Below are 19,161 nucleotides of genomic sequence, written 5' to 3'. Positions count from 1 at the left end.
TGGTGTAAGAATTGCCATTCTGGTCTGTGCCATGTCAGCTGCTCCTTTCTATTAAGGCTGTTTTATTTGGTTATCACCTGTACATTTTAAGTCTCATTCTAGCAGGTTTAGCCACTTCAGCCCCCATTCTGAATAATTTAACCCCACCCACTGCCACCTTCTAATTTCCTAGAAATGGTAAGGTAAGACCACCCCTACTCCTACAAGTTTCCTGGTCCTAGACTTCTCTCTTAGCCTACTTTTCTGAATCTTGGAATTCTTACCAGTCTCAAAAATTCTTTTAAGTTTCCCAATTTTTTTTTATAATATTCATTCAGCCTTATTCTCTTGAACTACACTCTCAGCTTTGTGCAAATCCCATTTGTGTGTCTGCCAGAAAATTTGGTATCTTTTAGTGTGTTTTACAAGTCACACTTGCCAGTTCAGAGCAAAGTCCTCTGCAGGAGGGTTTGCTACATTCTAAGACCATGGGCCAAATCTAGCCTGCCACCTGTTTTTGTAAAGTTTTATTGGAACACAGACACATTTGTTTTTTCTTGCAATCTATGGTTGCTTTTGCACTAAAACCACAGAGCTGAGTAGTTGCAAAAAACTTTATGGCCCCCACCCACTGCCTGAAGTATTTAATATCGGGTTCACAGCTTTTTACTCACCTCTGCTCTATTGGGAATCCAAGTTTGCTGGGTGATACCAGCTTGGATATAAAATCCTTAAAGTCCACACAGTTGTTAACAACAACAAAAAATGCCTTCTAAAAAGGCTGATATCTTTCCTCTTTACCTAAAGAGCTATAACAAGAAGTACAAGGAACGTTTATGTGATTTCAATCTATGGGTTCCCACTTGAAAGGTCAACCTTCTAGAACAGAAATGCAGATCAGACTCATGACAAACAGCAGAAAGGTAACAATAGCGACTGTACAATAGCACCAGCATTCAGTAACCAAACACTTTTCTGATCAAAACCATTATCTCCAAAGAGACTAATTCTATCCTGGGTCTCTGTCATCATTTAAATCTTTTCTTCCTACCATAGACATTCAGCAGTACACCATCACCTACTTGATGTAAAACTTAAACGGAGTCAGATTTGCCCAAACTACCACCATTCACAAAATAAACTAGGTACCTCTATTTCAGAAGTGAAATAGTCCCTTCTTTACAACCTATAAAATCTTACATCCTTTTATCTTAGTTTACCAAGAACAATGGATCTACTTAATCTGTTTCAATTCCAGAGATGTTCAGCTTGATGAGGGCACACAAGAATTTATATTTAAAAAGAGTATTTGAAGATGCCAAAAGTAGAAACCAAGAAACTTTGGATAAGTATTATATCCACTGAGATTTCATAACCTCCTAAAGGTCCATCTACGAGAAGAGGTTGGATTTTCAGTAGTTTGTCGGTTCGGCAAACACTAAATGCTTTCCGTGATGAAACAGATGTTGGTGTGAGGCTGTCCCACGTATCACATATCCCAGCACCAAGCTCAGGGCCCACTGGGCCCCTGGACTTTTCTCTCCAAATAGAAGTAAACAGAATTTTGAATTCCACAACAGACAAGCACAGGCTGGGCTAGTTAGCTTGATCTTTGGCGCCACCTCCAGATCAAACTGCATTTGATTTTACTACAGTAGGAACTCATTGAGAAATCCAATGTGCGTTTATAATTAAGTTACTGAATGGGGTGCGGGCTGGGGATGGAGAACCTCCTACCGTAACTGTCTGTGGAGGGCTGCAAAATTGAGTGTTCCTTACATCATGCTACCGTGAGTCTGCCTTTTTTATTGTAAGACAACAGGTAAAAGAAACCACACAAACATATAAGGCAAACACTCTTAGAACGATCACCCAGGTTATGAAATAGAAGTTTTCCAGCAACCCCAGACCCTTCATGTACACCTTCCTCACTTTAACCCTTTCCACTCTAGAGATTAGTTTTAGTTTTCTATATCGTCTAACTAGTTTAATAATTCCATCAGAGATGGATCAGTTTTAAAATTGGAATCCGTTACGTAGAAGCTATCCCCATTGGATAGAGCAGGGCTTGGCAGACCCCGCCTTTCAATGACCAAGTCGACTTGCTCAGATAATCCTTGGAGGGAAGGGACAAATGTGAGAAGCCTCCACAGCCCTGCTTTGCTTTGCTTTCGTCACTGTCGTCCAGCCATCGCCTCTGGAGGCCTGTGAAGTTGGAGCGGCCAGCCCCGGAAGCGGTGTCCAAAGCCTGTCTCACCGGCCTCAACTCTGGAGAGCTGGGCAACAGCACTGGTCAGAAGTTCCGACAGCCGACCACCCTCTTCGGCTGAGCTAGAGGTCTTGGCTGGACTCTAGGGGAGCCTCGAGCTGCCCCACGGAGACCAGGGTGCTGAGCTGCCCCGAGGCACCGCTTTCCGGTGGGAAGGTGACCAAGTCTGAGTTCTTGTTCTCACTCTGATCACTGTGCTGCTTCTTGTGGCATCTCAGAGAGTCATCCCTGACGAAGGAGGCGCCGCAGGTCTCACAGCGGAAGGCCCTCTGCGTCACGATCTTGGCCACGTGTTGGGAGCTGCTCTCTCTGAGCCCTTCCTTGCCCAGAGGGGCCCGGTTCTCCGTCTTGGCCTCGTCCCTGTGCACCTTGTCGATGTGCTTGGCCAGGCTGCTGGGCCGCTTCGTGTCGAAGCTGCAGAAGTCACACTTGAAGGGACGGTCCTTACAGTGGACTCTGCTGTGCACGCGCAGGGCGGCCGCGCTGGAGCAGGAGTAGCTGCACTCTGGACACTTCTCCGGGTGGTCGGCCTGGTGCAGCCGGCTGTGCTCCAGGAGGTCAGCCCGGTCCCGGCCCTGGAAGGCACAGTGCAGACACTTGAAGGTGTGCTTGATGCGGATGTGCGATTTGAGATTCGCCTTCATGGTGCAGCGGACGTCGCAGAACTCGCACTTGAAAGGCTTCTCCCCCGAGTGCACGATCATGTGCCTTTTCAAGTCTGAGCTGATTTTGAACTTGGCGCTACAGAGCCAGCACTGGAAGGGGGTATCCCCTAGCAATGGAAGGTGTGTTTCCATTAGAACAGGCAGGCAAAACAGACCCTCCCACCCCAACCTGCCTCAGCACACTTGGCCGCAATGAGATGTTTGGGTTTTGTGAACTCTACCCCCAATCTCCTAATGACAACACTTGTGTATATTAATGCAATCCTCACAACAATCCTATGAGTGGGTACTATTATCCCCACTTTACAGATGGGGCAACTGAGGCTCAGAGAGGTCAAGTTACTTGACTCAGGTCAAACAGCAGGGATTTGGAACCCAGGCACTGTGGCACTCAAGTCCATACTCTTGATGACCCCTTCAGTTTCAAATCTAAACTCCCATTTAACCTGACATCCCAGAACTGAATGTGGAAGAAGTGAGATTTAAATTACAAACGACTGCTTCAAATCAAGCTAAGACCCGTGAAGATGCTTACTATAGTGTTTCATCTATATGACATCAGTTATTGAGCTTGTATTTCAAGTTAAAGTTTCTTACTTTTATAACTACAGGCTAAATTTTATTTATAATATTAATGCATAATTATGGCAGCAGGGGACAAATAATAAAGAGCCATTGTCTCTTCTCTAATTTAGAGTCCCATTCCCTGGAGACATTGTTAAGGGTTTCTAGTTGTTTTGGAGGTTGCTGCTTTAAATGTCAGTTGAATATACACGAAGACAAGCATCTTATCCTACACATCCCATCCTTTCCCTAGCCTCTCCCTGCATTCTGGTAGTTGTGACTTTTACACTTTTAAGCTGAGTAGTAGCCTCACATCTTAGTCCATCAGCTTCTGAGATTTTATGAAGATTCACTCTCTTCTCCACACTTAACTCCTCACTTGTTAGAAGTAGCTTTCTTTTCACCTTTAAGTAAAAAAGTATTTCCATTCTGTCTGGTGAATTCTCATAATCATTTTCAGATTTCAAGTTCAGAAGCCAACTATAAATGATTTAAACGGTGACTGGGAATGTGATATTCATCAGAGCCAAACACTGCACCAGGATTACAATCACTTCCTTATAAGTCTGCTGTCACACTCAGGCCAGTGGATGGAGTAACTACCCATATAATTTTATTTTCTTTTCTTACACGCTGCTCATTTGGGGGCACACTTTAGCTTGCTTCTTGATTAGACTGTATTTCTTGAAAAAAGGAATCTCAATTTCAGAAGTCATCCACTCTCATAATTTTGTAACTTTCACATGGAATTTTTAAAATGGATTTTTAAAACTTCTGATTTAGTTTATCTTGACCTTCTATACAAGTATCAGCCTGATATTTCTCTTTGCTGCAATCCCAGTTAGCCATATTCAGGTATTCACATATCAAATATCTCATGCCAGATGTTTTCTCCCTTCCTTTGCTAGAGTTTATCTTCTAGTAACTCCCACTAGCATGGTGGCTGGGAGTAAAGTCTTGAGTCCTTGCACATCGTTCTATTTTGCTCTCATACTTGAGGTAGTTTGGCTGGGTATAGAATTCTAAGTTCAAAATCATTTCCCAACTCTTGAGGGCACTGTTCCATTGTCTCCTAGAAGCCAATACTACCCAGACATATTTCTAGATATAGATGTCCCCTGTCCACTCCCTTCCATCCTGATTGGAATCTTGTGAGCACTTTTACTTTCCTGGCCCCTTAGAATTGTGGACTTCATTTCTCATTTGATTTTCTATTTTCACTCTATTTTCTTCTCACTTCCATTTTCTTTCCTTCCTAGACCTGGTCAGAAACCAGACTTCAGGACTGGCTCTTATTCTCAGTTCACTCACCCAGTTTTTTCCCCCTAATCTCTGGGAAATTAATTTTATAGCTAGCAATCCTAGTTTTATTTCATACCTCTTTGTTCTCATTATCTCTTCATAGGTCTCTGTTTGTATACAACATTTCTGCCAGTGGGTAGATACCAATTAGAACGTGAAAATTACCCAAGTACTCTTACTTCCAGGAATAGTTATTGACTTGGCTCATTTTATTCCATTCATTTCCTATAAATGACTCATGATCCTTGGTTGACTATATTTGGGAAAGTAGACTTGTTTAATGATTAGACATGGATGCCAGAGGTTTCACCTGCTACTGGGTTGGTTGGGCAGTTTTGCCAGGCCTTGGCTAGTCCTACAAGCTTTGTGGCCCTGGCTGTCTACATGCTTGTTCCATGCCCAGAGCCCTCAGGGCACTTGGATATTGGCTGGGAACATTGGCTTCCAACTGTATGGCTGCCTCCCATTTGTCTGCTGGGACACAGCTTTCTATACTCAATTTTAAACATCACTATGTTCCTGTCTGCTCACCATTTCCCAGGAATTCACTGAAAATTTTCAACTTATGAGCATCTTTATGAATATCTCAAACCCCATTTTTCCATGCCACAATGAGTTGGTCCTATCATTATTTCAGTAGGGTCCCATAAAGAAAGGAAGGAAGTTCCTAAGATTAAAAGTTTGTGATTTTTATTTATACTTAATGGATCCTGCTACATTCCAAATTTAGCCATGCAATCAGTGTATACATTTACTGAAACATCTAGTTTATAGGTCTGACTTGAGATACATCCTTGGCTTCTTGGCAGTTATAGTGGGTATCCACTCCCAGCTGGATTCTATGTAGTCAAGATATGAAACCCAGATGTCAGTCATATTTTACCAAAAGCTGTTGTTCCAGCAACAGAAAAATGACAAATCTCACCATTTTCACAGAAGTTCCAAATTATTGTACTTCCACCACACCAAGTCATTTAAGTTGCTTGTGCTGTTAAGTAACTGAAGGTTAAGAAATTAGAGAAAAAGTAAGGGACTGAGGTTTCCTGGTTGGGGACTCACCCGTGTGGGATCGCAGGTGGACGGTGAGCTGGCTGGAGTTGCGGCTGGCATAGGGGCAGAGCTGGCATTTGTAGGGCCGCTCATCAGAGTGGATCCGCAGGTGCTTCTTGAGGCTACTGCTGTCCACGGCGGCGTAGTCACACAGGTGACACTTGTGTGGCTTCACACTGGTGTGGCACCGCATGTGCATGGTCAGGTTGTCCTTCCGGCTGAAGCACTTGTCACAGAACTCACACTTGTGTGGTTTGTCTCCTTCAAACACATAAGGAGTCAAAGTTAAGGGTTTTTTGGTCAAGATGGCTACAGAGATTTGACCAAGATGGTAGCCTGGGCATATGAGTGTGCTGCCTCCTCCTGTCCAAATACCGAGAGAGAAGATACTGACGTCTACATCAGCATATTGGGAAACAAGAATGGGTGTCATTCATTGATAGCTCAGAAATCCTAAAGGAAAGATGACATAAAAATCTGATTGATGGAGGAAATTATAGGCCAAACTCTGTTTGGGAAAAATGGCAGTGGTTATAGAAGTACTCAGGATAAGAAGTGGCAGCTGTAGGGATCTTGGACAGCTTCATAAACCACATAGAGAATGGTCAGGTGGACCCCTTCCTCTCACTTCTTCCAAACAGCAAGCAGCACGACATCTCCCCCCAGGCTGTTGGTCAAAGGGTGCTGAGGTCAGAAAAAGAATACAAGGGCCTGGTAGTTAGAGATGCCAGGGACAGCAGAAGACCACATACCCAGAACATTTCCATCCAGCCATGTTTCATCACTACCCCCTAGCCCAACCCTTCCAGGCTGATCATATCTAAATAAAAGTTAGTTTACCCAATAAACAAATGCTTGAGGAAAGCCAGAACCAGAAAGACATACCCAAGTCAAGAACTTAGTTACTAAAGCAAAGGGAGGAAATGAAATTAGAGAAATGACAACCATGGACATCAAAATAAAAGTTCTAATAAGTTGACCAGCAAAAAAGGGTGTCAAATGACAGCTATTGATGGACATATGTCATCATACATTTGTCCACACCCACAGAACGTACAACACCAAGAGTGAACCTTGGCCAAGTGCGGTGGCTCATACCTGTAATTCCAGTGCTTTGGGGGGGCTGAGGTGGGTGGATCGCTTGAGCCCAGGAGTTTGAGACCAGCCTAGGCAACATGGCAAAACCCTGTCTCTACACAAAAAATACAAAATATTAGCCAGATGTGGTGGTGCATGCCTGTAGTTCCAGCTACTTGGGAAGCAGAGGTGGGAAGATCACCTGAGCCCAGGAGGTTGAGGTTGTGAGCAGAGATCGTGCCACTGCACTTCAGCCTGGGTGACAGAGAAAGACACTGTCTCAAAAAAAAAAAAAAAAAAAGTGGACCCTACTGTAAACTATGGTCTTTGGTTGAGAATGTTGTGTCAGTGCAGGTTCATCTATCATAAAAACGCATGACTCAAATGTAATGTTGGTAATGGGGAAGGCTGTGCATGTGGAGGAGCAGGGAGCATACGGGAAATATCTGTATCTTCTCGTCTTTAGGTTCACTTTTGCTGTGAACCTAAAACTGCTCTTATAAAAACAAAACAAAAACAAAAAGCCACCTATTAAGAAAAATCTTAGAAATGGAAGATACAGCTAAAGAATCTCCCAAAAGGACAAGAGGGAAAAGATGCCAAAAGGTAAGACAAGAAAGCTCGTTCTAGATGGTTCAGGATAGAACAAAGAAGAATTATTTCCCAACACTAAAGACAGACATGCATCTTATTTAGAAGCAGGGTGGTCCAATTTCAGAACTCTAAGAAGGGTGAGATCTGGAAGCTTCCAGAAAGAAGACCACCAGAAAAATGCTCACATCAGCATAAAGCTCCTCAGAACAGTGGATGCTAGCAAGATAGGAACAGGATCTTCAACTTTCTATAGAAACTGTTTTAATAGAATCTTATACTTGAATTAGCATTCAGTGAGAGGAGAACATAGTTGATATATGACTTGGTATCACACTTAAACACTGTACACCAGAATAAAAAATAAGGGTGATGGTGAAGGTAAGATAGGAATATGAGAAAATAGTACTATGGAAAAAGTATAGCTTTCAGACAAGAGAAAAACAACCATCAAAAGACTTGGTTGGGGCGACTGGGCATGGTGGCTCACACCTGTAATCCCCCGGCACTTTGGGGGGCCAAGGTGGGCAGATCATGAAGTCAGGAGTTCGAGACCAGCCTGGTCAACATGGTGAAACCCTGTCTCTACTAAAAATACAAAAATTAGCTGGGCTTGGTGATGCGCACCTGTAATCCCAGCTACTGGGGAGGCTGAGGCAGGAGAATGGCTTGAACCCAGGAGGAGGAGGTTGCAGTGAGCCGTGACCCCTCACCTCCCCACCCGGGGGGATAAAACAAGGCAAGACTTTTTTTTTTTTTTTTTTTTTTTTGAGACAGACTTGGTTGGGCACAATGGCCCACATCTGTAATCCCAACACTTTGAGAGGATCACTTAAGTCCAGAAGTTCTAGACCAGCCTGGGCAACATACTGAGACCCTGACTCTACAAAAAAAAAAAAAAAAAAGGATTAGCTAGGTGTGGTGGTACACCCTTGTAGTCCCAGCTACTTGGGAGGCTCAGGTGGGAGGATCACATGAGCCCAGGAGGTGGGCTCTGATCATACCAGTGCACTCTAGCCCAGGTGGCAGAACAAGAACTCGTCTCAATGAAACGAAAAAACCAAACATAGACAGCACAAAATAAAAATCACATCAAATATCAGATAACTAGATGTCAAAGTAAATATTATAAACAAAAATGTATTACATTTCCCTCTTAAAGATTTAAATTATAGGTCAGGTGCTGTGGCTCACGCCAGTAATCCCAGCACATTGGGAGGCCGAGGCAGGAGGATTGCTTGAGGCCAGAAGGTTGAGACCAGCCTGGGCAACACAGGGAGAGCTCATCTCTACTTTAATAAAAGTTAAAAAATATATTTAAGTTAAATTAAGAAAAAAAAGCCACTAAATGCTCTGAAGATACCTAAATCAAAGTGATAGGAACAGAATAGAAATTCTAGAAAAATGCTTAAAAAAAGTAGGAACATCAATTTTAGCATCAGACAAAATAGAAATCATGGTAAAATCCATTAAAAACTTCATATGGATGAGAGAGTTCAGTATGTAGATAAAAGTCAAACTTCTATGAGTGTAACATGGCTTCACAAATGGTTTTTCAAAAATGTCAGCTTGGAAGTTTTAGAATGTCTTTTGGGACAGTTTTTGTCAAAATTAGATTACAAACTCCAGAAACAGGTAAGTTTCCTATTTCAAAACCTATGGCGTGGCTGAGCGTGGTGGCTCATGTCTGTAATCCCAGCACTTTGGGAAGCCAAGGTGGGCAGACCACCTAAGCTTGGGAGTTCGAGACCAGCCTGACCAACATGGAGAAACCCCGTCTCTACTAAAAATACAAAAAAATTAGCTGGACGTGGTGGCACATGCCTGTAATCCCAGCTACTTGGGAAGCTGAGGCAGGAGAGTCGCTTGCACCCAAGAGGTGGAGGTTGTGGTGAGCCGAGATTGCGCCATTGCACTCCAGCCTGGGCAACAAGAGCGAAACTCCGTCTCAAAACAAAACAAACAAAAAACCTATAGTCTATAATGGCTTTAAAGAAGTTTGTAGATTTAAGTTCACTTTTAAGAAAATGCTGAAATCAAGTGCACAGTATGCAATTCAAGAAACCAAAAGAAAGAATTGAGGCTACGTATAGCACTTGATCAATAGAAGTAAAAATGGTGCTTAAGAAGGAAGGCTTAACTCAAAAAGAGAGGATACCAACAGATCAGGGTTCTTAATCTCAACATTATTGGCAATTCTTTGCTGTTTGGTGCTTTCCTCTGCATCGTAAGATGTTTAGGGGCATCCCTGGCCTCCACCCACCAGATGCCAGTAGAACCCTTCCTTCCCCAGTTGTGACAATCAAAGATGTCTCCAGACATTGTTCCCTTGGGGGGTGAAACTGTACCTAGTTGAGAACCATTACAATAGACTTTGGAAAAGCAGAAGGGGACTACAGACACACAAAGTCAATCGTGACTATTAAGTAGAACTTTACCCCGATAAATTTAGAAGACTCAGTAAGATGGGTGATGGTCCAGGAAGATGTAAAATTGCAAAGTCTGGATTAAAGGATCGAAAACAGGCCGCGTGCAGTGGCTCACACCTGCAATCCCAACACTTTGGGAGGCCAAGGCAGGCAGATCCGCCTTGACTTGAGGTCAGGAGTTCGAGACCTGCCTGGCCAAGGTGAAACAGCATCTCCACTGTAAAAATACAAAAATTAGCCAGGCATGGTGGTGGCATGGCTATAATCCCAGCTACTCAGGAGGCTGAGGCATGAGAATCACTTGAACCTGGGAGACAGAGTTTGCAGTGAGCCAAGATTGCACCACTGTGCTCCAGCCTGGATAAGAGGAAGACTGTCTCTCAAAAACAAAACAAAACCGAAACGAAACAGATCGATAACAATGAAAAATTATGTTAAAGATCTACTCCCTAAGGTAAATTGTTTATTGTTCGCAAGTATTTGCTGTAATTTCTGGGGAGAATTATGCTTCCCTGTCCCAGTAGCCTCTGGTTTGGGCATGGCGTACTCTGGCTAATGAAATATGACAGAAAGTGACAAGAATTGTTGTCAAGGGCCACTGTGTGGTTCCTCACACTTGTTTCTCTTGCCCAAGACACCCTGCGGTGTTCCCAATCAGGAGATTTAAAAAAAGTTTTTTTTATAGACAGAGCCTCACTCTGTCACCCAGGCTGGAGTACAGTGGCACGATCTCGGTTCACTGCAACCTGTGCCTCCCACGTTCAAGCGTTTCTCCTGACTCACTCTCCTAAGTAGCTGGGATTACAGGTGGCTGCCACCACGCCTGGCCAATATTTGTATTTTTAGTAGAGATGGGTTTCACCATGTTGGCCAGGCTGGTTTTGAACTCCTGACCTCAGGTGATCTGCCTGCCTCAGCCTCCCAAAGTGCTGGGATTACAGGCGTGAGCCACTGTGCCTGGCCATCAGGAGATTTTTATCTGGGGTCTGTGTATAAAATTTCAGGGGTCTAAGATCTTATATGGGAAATGATTACATTTTTATCTTCCCTACCTCTAACTACTGTTTAGCATTGCCTTCAGTTATGGATGTAGGCAATAAACCACACTAATAACAGTGCTGGGAATCCTCGTCAATGGATATGAAATGTGGTCGTACCACATTACACTCGCTGTAGTTCTCCAAGTTATCCCTTATGCTCACTTCTGCAATTAGGGTAGTTAATATGCTAGCCACTAGCTCCTGACATTAAATGCAGGGCTTCCCTGGGACTACTGTGCATATTAACCACCCGGACTTGGGAGTGTCTCATTAAGATGCAGATTCTGATTCAGTAGGTCTATAGTGCAGCCCGGGTTCTTGCATTTTGATCTACCAAGCTCCCAGCTGATGCGGACACTTCTGGTCTTACCCAAACTGTAGTTTGGGTAGCAAGGGTTTAAAGTATGAAATTTGAAAGTATGAAAATTGCACATTTAACATTGATGATTATATCATAATATGATTTTCAAAAATGTGATATATCTTATTAGATTTAAAGACATCTTTTTGAGAAGAGTCCATCCAAATTGCCAGGAGTGCACAGCACAACAAAGGTCAAGAATGCCTTCATCTGGCTGTTCTGGACAGAGGCAGATCTACCAACTGGGTCCTGGAGAGAAGACCACAAGGAACGCAGCTGGGGTGACTGTGGGGGACAGTGGCATATATGGAGCAGTCTTCAGTTGTCACTGAGGTTGACATTGCTATCTCAGCCTAATCTATCCTCCTATGCTCCTACGGAGTGGAGCAGAGAGGGGACTGCGTGCATGTTCTACCAAACTTTCAAGGAAAGTCGTTTCTATAGTCAACTGTTTCAGAGCATAGAGAAAGATTTTGCTTCAGCTCACTTTATAACAGCTACCTGATACCAATGCCAAGTGAAGAAATACAAAGTGGGATAAAAATACAAACATAAATCAGTCTTCTTTACGAAGCTAAATAAATGCCACAGGACCATCTTAAGCTAGCAATATAGGGCTGGGGGGAAGGGTGGCTCACACCTGTAATCCTAGCACTTTGGAAGGCCGAGGCAGGAAGATCACTTGAGGCCAGGAGTTTGAGACTAGCCTTGACAACATAGTGAGACCTCATCACTACAAAATAAAATAAAATTAGCTGGGCGTAATGGGGCATGCCTGCAGCCCCAGCTACTCGAGAAGCAGAGGCATGAGGATCACTTGAACCCGATTGCACTACTGCATTCCAGCCTGGGCAACAGAGGAAGACCCTGTCTCAAAATAAATAAATAAATAAATAATAAATAAAAAGGAAAATGCAATACATTTGAAATGCAATCACTATTCCCAATTAAACACACACCTCAGAAAACCAACCTCAGAAAGCTAGAAATAAACGAATGTGATAAGTGATCTCAACCAAAATCCCAGGGGTTCTAACCCTACAATGATGGTGACATCGAAGCATGCCCATGATGAGGAATAAGACAGATGGTTTGCGTTGACTGCTACTCTCCAATTTGAACTGAAGCACCAAAGCCAAGGCACACAAGGTCAAATACAAAGTCAGAAAGAGAAAACTTACTTGCATATGTTAATTTACTTAGGCAATCCAAAAGAACCACATGTTAGAATCCCTGCCTCCCACTTACAGCTGGGTCAGAGACACCCTGACCTTTCCCCTCTTCTCTTGGTAACAGAACCTTCTTTGTAGCTGGGCACATGACCACATAGGAGAAACTTCCTTTTCCCAGCCTTCATTTCCACAGCTGGGAGTGGCCATGGGATTAAGTTCTGGCCAAACAGATGAGCTCGAGTGATGTGCCTTTAAGGTGGCAGAAGGCCATTGTGGAGCAGGCTAATGAGAGCTGTACCCTTGGGATGACAAAGCAACGCAAGAGCCTGGGTCCCTGAAACCACTGGGCCGGTGCCACACCAGCCTGATCACTTACACCTGGAACGTCATGGTGCAGAAATACTTGGGCTTTAAACCACCGTTACTTGAGTCCCAGTAGTCACAAAGGATGCTACTTCTGGGTCACGCCCCAAGCGAGGAATACCGTGAGGCCTCCATGCCTTTTCTCCTACTTTCCATTAGTTAAATTCAGAGAACTAAAGCAGTCACCTTGGGCCCAGAGAAGTGGCCTAAGTTTGCTTACACTAGGGAGGTGCGTCTGCTTACCCAACTCAAGAACAAGGCATTACCTTATATGTCCTGGATCCCCAGCATGCTCTGCAGTACCTCAAGAAAACATTAATCTAGGGGTCGACCCCAGCACTGTGGATGTTCCAGGCCTTTAATTCTTGTGAAGGTTATCTTGTGAATTTTAAGATTTTTGGCCTCCACTCACTGAATGGCAATAGCCTAGCCCCAGTTGAGAACAAGCACTCAAGTTATTTTCAGGATAAAGTCACCTACTCTGAGATTCCTCAAACGGCTCCTGAATCTGCATGCTTTCACTGACGTCGTCATCCTGGTAGCCTGTCTTTCAGGGTGAAGATCAAACATTTCCTTGCTAACACGCTTGTCGTGATCCACCATCCCCAGGCAAGTGGCCCTCTATTATAGCACAATGCCCATCTTTCTGGACAGAGACCACCATCTTTGTTCTGAAATCTCTGTCCTCTCAGTGAAGGGGTTCCAGAGGCTCATCTGGACATGTGCTGCCCCTCTTAAAACCATCCCTCGGCCGGGCGCAGTGGCTCATGCCTGTAATCCCAGCACTTTGGGAGGCTGAGGCGGGCGGATCATGAGGTCAGGAGATTGAGACCATCCTGGCTAACATGATGAAACCCCGTCTCTACTAAAAATACAAAAAATTAGCAGGGCATGGTGGTGCACACCTGTAATCCCAGCTACTTGGGAGGCTGAGGCAGGAGAATGGTGTGAACCCGGGAGGCGGAGCTTACAGTGAGCCGAGATAGTGCCACTGCACTCCAGCCTGGGTGACAGAGCGAAACTCCATCTCAAAAAAACAAACAAACAAAACAAAACAAAAACAACAACCCTCATGCCCCCTTGACACTCAGTGTGGCCATGACTAAGTCCTGCTCATGTTCCCCTAGGTCAGAAGGGTTGCTGCTTCTGGGTCACAGCCCAAGGGAGGCATACTGTGGGCTCCCTGGCCCACGTTCAGTGCCCGCTGGTTAAGAGATGCAGAGAACTACAGCAGCTACCTCGGACCCAGAGGCTACACCACATGTCCAGGATGGCAGAGCCATTGGACCAGCTGTGGACTCTGTGCCTCTGAAGATGTACTCAAGAAATAAACCAGATTACGTTTAAGCCACTGAGACTGGTTTTTGAAAGAACCAATATCCTCAACTCAAACATGCAAGTACAGGATTTGTACTACAGACTAAGGGTTGGCAAAGTGTTTTGTAAAGGGCTAGATAGTATTTTAGGCAAGACAGGCATGGTAGCTCATGCCTGTAATCCCAGCACTTTAGGAGGCCAAGGCAGGTGGATCACCTGAGGTCAGGAGTTTGAGACCAGCTTGGCCAACATAGCAAAACCCCATTTCTACTAAAAATAGAAAAATTAGCTGGGTGTGGTGGCAGGCGCCTGTAATCCTAGCTATTCGGGAGGCTGGGTCAGAAGAATCACTTGAACCTGGGAGGCGGGGGTTGCAATGAACTGAGATTGCACCACTGCACTCTGGGTGACAGAGCAGGACTCTGTCTCAAAAACAAAACAAAACAAAACAAAAAATAGTATTTTAGGCTTTGTGCACCCTACAGTCCCTGTAACAACTACCTCTTGTAAGGCCAGAAAGCTGCAAGCAATAGGTAAATGAAGGAGCATGCCAACAGGCTGGAGTTGCCCATGGGCTGCAGTTTGTAGACTCCTGCTATGGATTATGGCACTCCTTTGCTTCAGAAAGTCTTATTTCTCTTCTCAGCAGCTGGCTGCCCTAAAAAAAAGCAACTTTAAGAAGCCACCTTATTGCTCTAAGATTACTATAGCCACAGGCTCTGTGTAGCTCATCCTAGCAACCGCTTCATCTTCATGTCACAGCCCTTTTGCTCCTTTTCCCAAGCCCACCCCACTAGACTGAATTTCATGAGGCAGATGAGACAGGGACTGTCCTGTTCATTACTGTGTCCCTAGTGCTTAATTCACATTCACTTCCTATCTTCTTACTGAGCTGTTGAACAGAATGGATACCTACCCGTGTGGATTCTGAGATGGCGGTCCAAGTCTTTCATGCCATGGACAGTTTTGAAGTGGCAACCTAGAAAAGAAAAATAGATTTTTTTTTTTTTTTGGAGACAGTTTTGCTCTGTTGCCCAGGCTGGAGTACAGTGGCTTGACCTCGGCTCACTGCAACCTCCGCCTCCCGGGTTCAAGAGATTCCCCTGCTTCAGCCTCCCGAGTAGCTGGGATTACAGGCGCCTGCCACTACGCCCGGCTAATTTTTGTATTTTTGGTAGAGATGGGGTTTCGCCATATTGGCCAGGCTAGTCTGGTCTTGAACTCCTGAACTCAGGTGATCTGCCCACTCCGGCTTCCCAAAGTGCTGGGATTATAGGTGTGAGCGACCACGCCCGGCCTGAAAAATATAATTCTTAAAAGGGAAACTTGGTTGAGTGTGGTGGCTCATGCCTGCCATCCCCAAGCTTGGGAGACCAAGGTGGGAGGATCACTGGAGGCCAGAAGTTTGAGACCAGCCTGGGTAACAGACTCCCGCCACCTATTGAAAAAAAAAGTTAGCCAGACATGGTGGGGCATGCCTGTAGTCCCAACTACTCAGGGGGCCGATGAGGGAAGATCACATGCACTCAGTGAGTTGGAGGCTGTAGTGAGTTATGATCACACCACTATACTCCAGCCTTAACAGAGCAAGACCTTGTCTTGGGAGGCTGAGGCAGGAGAATTGCTAGAACCCGAGAGACAGAGATTGTGGTGAGCCGAGATCGCACCATTGCACTCCAGCCTGGGCAACAAGAACAAGAGTGAAACTGTCTCCAAAAAAAAAAAAAAGTGTCTGTATATGTATAACCTCAGGGTGGAAGCTACTATGAATCCAATGTTCTGGCGAGTCCCACGCTGAGCTCTGGATGCTACAGGACTCTTAGGCCCCCAGGGAAGGCTGCGTGTGCTGATGTAGATGCTCGCATGTTGTCAGCATGCAAGAGTAACACGAGCAGGCAGCTCGGGGATTCACGCAGGGCTTGCAGATCAGTGCTTGGCTCAGAAAGGGCTCAGCACGCTGGGTTTTATTCTTACCTGGGTAGCAACAGTTGAATGTCCTCTCTCCAAGGGTGGCCATTTGTTCCCTTGCCTCTGAGGGAAGAGTGATGACAGGGGCCTTCGGAGTGTCACTGCTTTCGGCGGAGAGGCAGGTTGCTTTTGGAACTTCATCAAGTTCTGAAGCTAAAATTGAGGCATAAGGTTTTGCTTAGTTTCTCAATTATAACCACCATGCTAACTCTTAGAATACAGTAGGTTTGGGCTTATTTCACCTCCCTTCACCTTTCCAGAAAAAATTAAAAAAAAGTGAAAGCCATGTGGCCAGGCGGGGTGGCTCATGCCTGTAATCCCAGCATTTTGGGAGGCTGAGGTGGGTGGAGCACGAGTTCAGGAGTTCGAGACCAGCCTGGCCAATATGGTGAAACCCTGTCTCTACTAAAAATACAATAATCAGCCAGGCATGGTGGCGTGTGCCTGTAGTCCCAGCTACTCGGGAGGCTGAGGCAGGAGAATCACTGGAACCCAGGAGGCAGAGGTTGCAGTGAGCCGAGATCATGACACTGCACTCCAGCCTGGGCAACAGAGCAAGACTCTGTCTTTACAAAAAAAAAAAAAAAAAAGCAAGCCATATATGCTCTGTCTTGCAAAAGTCCTCCTCCCCTTACTACAGTTTCCAAGAAATACAGGGGACAGGACACTGTCACGTAACAGGGAAACTGGCAAAATCTAAACTAAAAAACATAATATGAGTACTTCTTAAATGGCGTGAAGACCTAGTTTTTTCAAACAATTTCTAATCTATCCCAGGCTGATATTTCTGTAAAATATAATAAACATGAATTAGGAGAGAGGTGGAATAAGACAAAAAGAGCCCAAAGAACCATTAGATACGCAAAAAGCTGGATGCCATGGCAATGTCAAACTTTTTTTTTTTTTTTTTAAGATGCTTACTCTGGATTTCTGATTTGTTTTGCCTCAGTTCAGCAAAAGGTCACAGGCCACACATCACTGATCTCCAGGATAAAACAGTTGTTTCAACAAATAACTTGAAAGAAGAAAGATGGAAGAAGAGAAAAACCAGAGACTGAGAGACTTGAGGTGGTCAACAATGTCGGGACTTTACTTGGCTCCTGATTAGAATATGCTGGAAAAGCTGTTTGAGATAGTAAGAAGTGTGCTCACTCACTGGAAGTTTGCTACAGAGGTTTTATACATTGGTGTGAAAATGGAATTAGAGCTTAAAAAGCATTCCCCATAGTCTAAGGATGAATGATGAAACATTTACAAGTTGTATGATATGCAAATTTGTCTTAAAAAAATAATCCAGGGCAGGGGGAGAGCTGGCATAAGGAGAAATGAGATTGGCCACATGCAATTAATGGTTGAAGTGGATCAATGGATGAGAATTCACTATATTATTCTATTTTTAGGAAGGTTGAACTAGGTGAAATTGCCATTTTTGTTAGCCAAAACGGTCAAATAATTTCATGTTTCAATCTAATATATAAGTTTTAAGATTCCTATAGCAAAGATTAAGTACTCCTAGAAGATTCTGAAATATCTCAAAATAGACTTAAATCTAAAAGGAAAAAAGGTCCTATCGAGGTCTGAAGTTTTTTTTTTTTTTTGAGATGGAGTCTCGCTGTCACCCAGGCTGGAGAGCCGTGGTTCGATCTCGGCTCACTGCAAGTTCCGCCTCCCAGGTTCACGCCATTCTCCTGCCTCAGCCTCCCCGAGTAGCTGGGACTACAGGCGCCTGCCACCATGCCTAGCTAATTTTTTGTATTTTTAGTAGAGATGGGGTTCCACCGTGTTAGCCAGGATGGTCTCGACCTCCTGACCTCGTGATCCACCCGCCTCGGCCTCCCAAAGTTTTTTTTTTTTTTTTTTTTTTTTTTTGAAAGAGTCTCACTCTGTCATCCAGACTGGAGTACAGCACCATCTCAGCTCACTGCAACTTCTGCCTCCTGGGTTCAAGCGATCCTCCTGCCTCAGACTCCCAGGTAGCTGGGATTACAAAGGTGTGCCACCACACCTGCCTAATTTTTGTATTTTTAGTAGAGACAGGGTTTCACCATGTTGGCCAAGTTGGTCTTGAACTCCTGATCTCAAGTCATCCGCCCACCTCAGCCTCCCAAAGTGCTGGGACTATAGCCATGAGCCACTGTGTACAGCCATCTAAAGTCTTAAAAGATTGACTAGCTTATGAATTATAGGCCAAGGTCTGGGACTTTCTCTGTCCTAAGGTTATTACAAAAGGTAGATTATCGCTTTTATTGAGAAGTTTGTGCGGGTAAAGGAATCTTAGCATGAGAGGCTGTAGAGCACAGTGATGAGGGCTTCAGTTTTAGGCAGACGGTTTGCTCAGCTATGTGCTGTGCGACTATCGGCAAGCTACTTAACCTTTCTGAGCTTCAGTTTACTCATTTGCAAAAGGAGATAACATACATGCCTCAGAGTTGCAGAGTTAAACAAGATGAAAAAATGTAAGTTCTCAGTACAGTGTCATCTAAGTTGAGTAAATACAGTTGTGTGGCTTCAGATGTCACAAGTGAGGACTACAGATTTCACATCCTAGCAGCTGTGCTCGAAGCCCCTCAACAAGTGATCTAGTCCAGTGGCTCTCAGCTGGGGGCCATTCTACCACCAAAGGACACTCGGCAATGCCTGGAACATTTTCAATTGTCATGATTCTGTTTGCATGCATGTTTGAGAATGGCATCTAGTGAGTGAAGGCCAGGGATGCTGCTAGACATCCTACAGTGCATAGGACAGCCCCCACAAGGAAACAATGCAGCCCCAAAGGTCAATAGGGCTGGGGTTGAGACAGTCTGCACTAGTCCTACTCCCAATGTTTCTTCCAAGTGTAATCCTGATACTGTGTCACAATCACCTAGATCGTGGGTTCAGTGTAGTTTCCCAAGCCTTACCCTATACTCACTGAAAACTTAGGGGCAGGGGGAGGGGTGGTAGTGTGGATCAAGTAGGGACTTGTGATTCCAGGGACTTGTGATTTTTTTTGAGGCAAGGTCTCGCTGTCACCC

At 44.6% G+C, this 19,161-nt stretch overlaps 1 protein-coding gene across 2 annotated transcripts in view; it reads right to left on the bottom strand.

Moving 5' to 3' along the window:
* Nucleotides 1–1,651: 1,651 nt before the first annotated feature.
* Nucleotides 1,652–19,161, bottom strand: part of ZFP64 (ZFP64 zinc finger protein) — a 113,629-nt gene continuing 96,119 nt past the window's right edge. For both annotated transcript variants that reach the window (XM_032142455.2, XM_058433053.1), the window contains 4 exons: nt 16,154–16,300; nt 15,096–15,158; nt 5,839–6,090; nt 1,652–3,020 (listed from right to left, as the gene is read on the bottom strand). In XM_032142455.2, the coding sequence (XP_031998346.1) occupies nt 2,311–3,020; nt 5,839–6,090; nt 15,096–15,158; nt 16,154–16,300 (1,172 nt within the window). In that variant the 3' untranslated portion in view covers nt 1,652–2,310. The remainder of the gene's footprint in view (nt 3,021–5,838; nt 6,091–15,095; nt 15,159–16,153; nt 16,301–19,161) is intronic.

The sequence above is a fragment of the Hylobates moloch genome, unplaced genomic scaffold (assembly GCF_009828535.3).
Source record: "Hylobates moloch isolate HMO894 unplaced genomic scaffold, HMol_V3 SCAFFOLD_21, whole genome shotgun sequence".
Taxonomy (NCBI): domain Eukaryota; kingdom Metazoa; phylum Chordata; class Mammalia; order Primates; family Hylobatidae; genus Hylobates; species Hylobates moloch.
This window is presented reverse-complemented; position numbering and strand designations above follow the sequence as displayed.